Source organism: Arachis duranensis, chromosome 8, assembly GCF_000817695.3.
Source record: "Arachis duranensis cultivar V14167 chromosome 8, aradu.V14167.gnm2.J7QH, whole genome shotgun sequence".
Taxonomy (NCBI): domain Eukaryota; kingdom Viridiplantae; phylum Streptophyta; class Magnoliopsida; order Fabales; family Fabaceae; genus Arachis; species Arachis duranensis.
Genome location: NC_029779.3, coordinates 33050148 through 33057986, shown reverse-complemented (window position 1 = coordinate 33057986; position 7839 = coordinate 33050148). Strand labels below are relative to the sequence as shown.

The window sequence follows — 7839 nt, the reverse complement described above, 5'->3', positions numbered from 1 at the left end:
TTCTAATCAGCGTTCTTTTTTTTTTTTTTCCAAAATATGTGTACACATTCTACATTCTTTACTCATTCCTGAATGGTGAATGCCATATTTATCTGTTTCTTTCTTCTCAATTATCACAGATACCGGGCAATCACAAGTGCTTATTACCGAGGAGCTGTAGGTGCATTGGTTGTGTATGACATCAGCAGGCATGTGACCTTTGAGAATGTGGAGAGATGGCTGAAGGAGCTTCGCGACCACACGGACGCCAACCTCGTTGTCATGCTGGTGGGGAACAAGGCGGATCTACGGCACCTGCGTGCCGTGCCAACGGAGGAAGCCAAGGAGTTTGCTGAGAGAGAGAAGATATACTTCATGGAAACCTCAGCACTCGAGTCTTTGAATGTGGACAGTGCCTTCACAGAAGTGCTAACTCAGATATACAATGTTGTGAGTAGGAAGAGCCTTGAGGCTCTGAACGACACTGCAGCATTGCCAAAGGGACAGACCATAAATCTTGGAAGCAAAGAGGATGTCTCAGCTGTTAAGAAATCTGGTTGCTGCTCGGCATAGTTTGTGAGAGATCAAAGAGAGCAATTCATCATCATAGACAGTGCGAACTAGTAGTATACTGAAATTTTTTTTAGAATGCATATGAATGTTTGATACCTTACCATTTTGTTGTTCACATTTTTTTCCCACTTATTTTGGGAAGTTTGGTGTATTGGCATATTCTATTGATTGATATGAATGAGTGATCTTTTTGGTTTTTGTGTTTTTTTTTTTTTTTGGTTTTTGAAAATAATATTTAAGGTAGTGGATTTTAACTCATTTGAATTGGGTTAGGATGACTCATTAAAGAAATTTAATTTACAAATAGGACTTTCATGAATCATATTTATTTTACATTGGTATAGACGTATAGTAGTGGAGAATTAGGAAGAAAAACAAGTGTGTTGGATCTTTGGTTCTTAAAATCAAGTAAATATTTAAAATATCTTAAAAGATGGAAATAAAATAAAATAATGAGATTTTAACAAGAACTATATATATATATTTCCTGTTTGGCTCTTTTTGTCAGTTTCCAAACTTGGACAAATTGTTGGTGCATGAACCAGTAGTACGTAGCATGGACCAAGTGGTTGGTTTCATGGCGAAGCAACGTGCTGACGAAGCATCTCCAGCTTTCCTCAAACCCCTTCATGTAATAATATTATACTTATGAAATTCCTTGCTCCACACTATGTAATGATATCGCTCTTTCATTTTCCTTATCCCAACATAATTTACATAACGTGATACACTTTGCATTGTTTAAGGATAATACATATTTGGGAAATCTAGTAATATTTGATTCAAGTAATATTTAGCATTACCAAATTTTTTTCACAAGAAACTCATCATTTCAAAAGCACTCTAAAAATGAATGTCTTCTTTGTCAAAACAATGAATTAAAGTTACCATCCAATTTTTAAAGTTCATTAATGGCGATAAGAAAGCAATAAAACTGTCCTGTGTAAATAAGTAACTGACAAAGACAAGCCACTGAACAGAACCACAAAGCAAAAATAATGAAGTGCAGATTCATGAATTACAGATTTATAATATAACTTAATTACACGATTATGTTGCTCCACTAATGCTAAAATTGGTACTGTTTGTATGAGAATGCATCATTTACCAGATGGCAGCAAACTTCATGCGCATTTTAAGAACATACATGATCTGCATAGAAGATCAATTTTGCCACCACCACCATGAAACCCCAATGCTAAAACTTGCTACAAAATAGAAAACTAAGGCATGCAACCTAATGGTTCTATTTGTATTGATGCTGTGTCAGGAATTGGAAGGTGCTTGACCACAAAAGGGAGCTCCCACTGATGCCCCCCAAAAGGATGCAGAATCTTCCTAAATGATAACAAAGGCAGCACAATGTCAAATTCAATGCAAACTTGTAACGTTGGACTCAGAGACACTATCTACCACAAGGAAACTGTGTTCCTCTAACCAGAGAATGTTAGAAGTTTCCTCATGCTGCTACCTATCCTATGTATGTACATGTTAGTGAGAATTTTGGCAAGAACAAAATCACTCTGGATTTTTTGTTTCATGCTCAGGAGATCCACCATTCTCAGACTTGGCCTTTATTTTTCCGTCAGCGGTGCCTCCATCATCTCCCAAAACATCAGCACTTAGCTTTCCCATCTTATTTTGTAAATCAGCAAGAGATTCCTTTGTCAATTTTGCTTTAGGACTTTTCTTTTTATTATCGACAAACTTTAGTTCCAGTCGATACAATGCTAAGCTATCTTGGTTGTTGATCTCATACTCATACAAATGCCACTCGAGATAGCTTAGGGGCTGGGGATCCATATAATAGGACCTCTTATGTCCCCCATGTTCCTTCATCACCTGCTTCCTTGATTCATGCCAGCCACGCCCATTGTAATCTGGAAGTGATCTTTGCTTTCTATTTCCGCTCACAAATGCCCTTCTAGGCTGGTCGAAGAAGAGCCACTCCCTCAAAGTTTCACCCTCAAGAAAAGAGAGATCAAATAACTCTGCAACAACAGAAGAAAGTACTGATTTAAACACAAACAATAAAACTGCAGATGATAGCATGATTGTTGTTAAACAACAAATTAAATTGTAAGAACGTTATCAGTAATTGACTTCACGAACACACCAGGAGCTTTCCACGGGGATTTAGTTGAAGCAGCGCCCTCACATTTAGGGATGCCAACTTCCTTTCCCTGTGTCTTTGCAAGAAGTGCAGCAAATAAAGGGCCATCTTTTACTCCAATGCCTCCAGGGCGCAAAATTGGGGTCGTTCCAGGAAGACCCTCGTTATTTGCCAAAAGCTCATGACCGCTGCTGCAGTAGTCCTGGCAAATTTGCAACCCTTGAGCAGGTCTGAAACAATCCCATAGAGAACATTTAGGGCCTAAAAAAGCAGAAGGAGGAGGGCAGATATTTGGAAGAACGTTGGGCATAGTATCCTCTTCACACTGTTTGGCCTCATTTTCAAAAAATTGGCCATAATCAAAGCCTTCTTCGATAACTAGTGTATGGGAATCCAACTGAGTAATCATATCTGAGGTATCACTTTGTAGAGTTGAAGCAGGGCCATCAAACTGACCAAATCCTTCAAAAGTATCATGTAGCATGTGGCTATCATCAAAAGACTTCTGCAAGATACCAAGTGCACATCAGCTATTGATCGCATCCAAGATTAATCAGTGAAAGCACGAAATAAAACTAAATACACTACAAATATTCTGTTCATACATATTCTATTTCAAATTATATCACAGAATTTCTGTTCTGCTTATAACCTAAATCTACGAATTTAACAAGTTAAAATTAATCTAAACAGGAAATCGAGAGCAATGCTGCATGCACTTCCCAAAATTCTCAACAACACTTTCAAATATATTGAACTATGGTTTTGCAAAAGTAAGCTGAGAGTACACAATACATGACTGGGACTAAACGGAACAGAAGATGAGAAAAGAAAACACACAACATGAATTAGACTCGGTGTATCAGGACACTAAACTTACATAACTGTTACTACTAAGCTATATAACTATCACACCGATGAAAATAGTACCCAAACTATTAAGTCAATGCGTTGTACAGAGCTAATTAATCATGCATTTTTTGTTGCTTTTTCTCTTTTCCCCTAATGGATCCCTAAAACTATAGTTAATTTTGAATCATGCCCTCTTTCACTTGACATAATTATGTCATAAACAGTTAAACAATTTGATCCTTTGATCTCTTTCTCCCATGATCCATGGAAATCCATACTTGGCAATGGAAAAGCACCACATTATCTTGCAAAAGTTTCCATATCTTAACTCTTTAAAAGATCACCAAAACATTATTTACAGATGCAATCCATATTTAGCGAATTCTAAAAGAGAACTAAGAAGCATACTAAATGAAAGTAACAGCCAGGCAACATAGACTTTCCAGAACTAGTGGCAGAAACTCACTTCATGAAAAGATGGATAGTTCACATCATGAACAGTGTGAGGATGCAGTTGAGTCTTCAATGTTTCAGGCTTTTCTAATGGACTGATTGCATCATCGTTCTCCTCAAGTTCTTGCAAAAGTTGAGCCAGCTCCCCCGGAAATGAGCCAAGGCTTCCTTCCTATAGAAAACCAGCATATTTGATTACCAATAACAACCCAAGCCTTGCCCCACCAAGTGGGAAGATCAAGCAATTTGGTTTTATAGATCAAACGACACCATAATCCTATGTAAACTATAATTACAATCAAACGATTTAAATCTAAAACTATTATGCATATCACAAATAACTTCTGATATATATACTTAATTAGCTATGTCTATGATTATAAACATACAGCTAAGGAGGTTGCTGGAGACTCTAGTTCTGCTTTCCACTCTCTAAGCAGTTGATGCATCTGCTCCTCAAACATAACAATGTCTTTATACCTATTCTCCTTCCTTGAAGACTGAAGATTGATGAAAATTCCCTGAATTTTATCAAGATGGTGCTTTTCCTTCTCCTTCATGGATTGATGAGAAGAAGATCCACATTTGTTCTTCAAGTTGTCTTTCATCATTGCAATATTTATGAAAACAGACTATCTGCAATTAGAATCACCATCGGCATTCAGTATTTACACATGGATGCTAAATTTATGGAATAATCAACTAATTAAGAAAAAATATATATCATAATCAGTTGGAGGAAGGAAGCAGTGGGTTGTTGACTTGACTACACAAAACCCTAACCGGGGAGGGAAAAAGTTTCGATTTTGGGAATGAAACTGAAATCACCAAATTGTCCATCTTCCTAATTGAATTGTAAAATTTCAACAGCGCAATTATGATTGAAAGTTGTCCAAGAACGTGGAAACGAGAATTACCTTGAAGAAGGGCAGAAGATACAAGTTCTTCTACAATTGGAAGGGGATCTCTTGTTCCTTTGTGTCTGCTACATTACCATCAAAGCTTCGCACCGCATTGCATTAGCGTATGTATATTAGGGATCTTTTTGGTCATTACTCATTATTAATATTATTTTTTCTTATGGAAAAAATGTTATTAAAAAAAGGAATATTTTCATAAGTATTTATTTTTATTTAATAATAAACACACATAATGTAAGCTTCCTATACTAAATGTTGAAAAGAGGAAGCGATTATTTGATATTTAATAATAAAGTAATTATTATTAGAATTTAATTAAGGTGTTAATTTTTTTCAATCAAACTAATTTTATTTAAAATTATTTTTTTATCTTAAATTCTAATGTTACACTTTTAATTTTAAATCCTAAATTCTAAATATTCCAAATGAGATTTGAATATTAAACATAGTTTTCTATACTTTTTTTTATTTTTATTATATTATATACAAAATTGGCTAATAACTTAAAAAGTACTATTTAGATTTAATACGAAGTCCTAGCCCCTCATTGCTCCTTAAATCATTTTTCATAAACAAAAGTTAAATTTAATAAAGTCTATGTTGTATTTATGTTTGGTTTATTTACAAACACAAAAAAGTTGTCATATTGAAATATAAATCAGCCAGAAATAAATCTCTGCCGACTACATAATGTAGTGGGCCTTTAATAAGAGAATTTATCTTTAACATATTATTACGAAGCAGCATTTTAGAAGCTACTAATTTTTATCTTTTGATCCTAATTAATTGATTAGACGTGCTACATATACAAATTTTTTTTACTTACAAGTCATATGAGTTGAGCCAAATCCAATAAAAATGAGCATCACCTGTATAAGCATGTGGCAATATGTACTCTATCCGCGGGTACCTAATCCGACTCCACCCGATCGGCGTGTAAACACATGCGCTACTCAACGATTTCCATAGCACGCTCACTTACAAAGTCACCATTATGAAAGACGCTTCTTTTTCCTCGATCAAAACCACAACCGTCAAAGTTCAAACCGCGTTCGAAAACTCTGAAAAAACTGTCAAAATCGTCGCCAACACTCGAGGAAATCAATAAGAAACTTCAAAATCTCCATAAAAAAACACCGAAAGATTATTCAAGGTACTGTTTCACTAATCTTCAAAATTTTTCACTTTTCTGTTTCTCATTTCGAATGTGAAACACTATATCGTCGTATTCCTGTTTATTAAGTAGATTCATTATGTGTTCTTGGTTGAAAATAGATATTACTACTCTCATCAAACTGTTCAATAGGTGATAACTGTTTTACGTTCTATTTAACGTATATTTTAATGTGTTTTTGTGTATGTTTACATGTTTGGAACTGAGTTTGTATAAATCAAAACTTTCACTGTATTTCAAGTAAATTCGACTGTAACTGGTGCTATTGTTCTTGAATTTGTACTTGTGGTTCTGGTGTCATTTTATGCATGTTTGGTTGATTTGAATATCATTTTGAACTCATATAATGTCATGTAACCCAAAAAATAAAAGAGGTGTATGTAACTGATATTTGGATGTATATGACTGATATTTGGGTGTATATCAATCGAATTGGAGTGTAACTGGTGCTATTGTTCTATACCTAGTGTAACTAAAAACAGAGTATTGTCTTGTGCTTCTGGTGTCATTTTATGTAGGTTTGGTTGACTTGAATATAATTTTAAAAATAATTTTAAACTCATATAATGTCATGTAATTCAAAAAATAATAAAGGTATATGTGACTGGTATTTTGGTGTATATGGTTGGTATTTGGGTGTATGTGACTGGTATTTGGGTGTATATCAATCGAATTCGAGTGTATCTATTGATATTTTTTTATCTCTTAACAATATTTTAATTTATTCCTTACAGTAAAAATGGCAAGCAAGAACCCTAGTGGAAAAAAAAATATAATGTAAGCACACATATATCTTAGACTAACTCAATTTTTCTTTGTATAAATATAGCTTATTTAAATGATCTTCGTTTCGTTTCTTTACAGCAAATCAAAGATTTGAGATGCTCAACAAGACTATTGAATGAAAAGTTCCAACACATGAGCGAAGAAAAGAAAGTCATCGTCCGGAAATTCGGATTTGATGGTTTCATGCACATCTCACCGATGAATCTGCCACATAAACTCTTGAAACAGTTGGCATATAGCTTCAATGTGGTAATAAACAAATTGGACAGCCGGTACGATAAATTGACCATCAACCCCGAAAAAATAGGAGTTGCACTTGGTTTGAATGCATCTGGTAAATGATTGCACAAAACTTTTATACTTGCATTCTTTGTAATCTATTCTTTGTAATATATTATTCTGAACTCATATTATTTCATGTAATTAAAAAATAAATTGAGGTGCATATGACTGGTATTTGGATGTATTTTAAGTGAATTAGAGTGTAATTGGTGATCTTGTTTTGCTACTTCTATACCTGTTTCCAGAAAAAATTAATTTTAAAGTTATCTGATGAGGTGATGAGCGGATAATTTATACGCTTTTTGGCATTGTTTTTAGGTAGTTTTTAGTAAGTTTGAGCTACTTTTAGGGATGTTTTCATTAGTTTTTATGTTAAATTCACATTTCTGGACTTTACTATGAGTTTGTGTGTTTTTCTGTGATTTCAGGTAAATTCTGGCTGAAATTGAGGGACTTGAGCAAAACTCTGAAAAAGGCTGACAAAAGGACTGCTGATGCTGTTGGAATCTGACCTCCCTGCACTCGAAATGGATTTTCTGAAGCTACAGAACTCCAAATGGCACGCTCTCAACGGCGTTGGAAAGTAGACATCCAGAGCTTTCCAGCAATATATAATAGTCCATACTTTATTCGGAGATTAACGACGTAACTTGGCGTTGAACGCCAAGTACATGCTGCTGTCTGGAGTTAAACGCCAGAAAAACGTC

The 7839-nt window shown here is 34.7% G+C and overlaps 2 protein-coding genes across 2 annotated transcripts in view; one reads left to right on the top strand and one right to left on the bottom strand.

Annotated features, from left to right (window-relative positions):
• LOC107462237 (ras-related protein RABA1f) overlaps positions 1-750 on the top strand; it is a 2089-nt gene extending 1339 nt beyond the window's left edge. Inside the window, exon 2 of the mRNA XM_016080811.3 lies at positions 120-750. Coding sequence (XP_015936297.1) covers positions 120-552 — 433 coding nt within the window. The 3' untranslated portion in view covers positions 553-750. The remainder of the gene's footprint in view (positions 1-119) is intronic.
• Positions 751-1496: 746 nt separating this feature from the next.
• LOC107462236 (transcription factor VOZ1) lies at positions 1497-4998 on the bottom strand. Its single transcript, XM_016080810.3, has 5 exons — positions 4888-4998; positions 4360-4606; positions 3984-4142; positions 2669-3170; positions 1497-2543 (listed from the first exon to the last, which is right to left on the bottom strand). The coding sequence occupies exons 2-5, from the start codon at positions 4579-4581 to the stop codon at positions 2071-2073; spliced, it is 1356 nt and encodes a 451-aa protein (XP_015936296.1). The 5' UTR covers positions 4582-4606; positions 4888-4998; the 3' UTR covers positions 1497-2070.
• Between the last annotated feature and the right edge of the window lie 2841 nt (positions 4999-7839).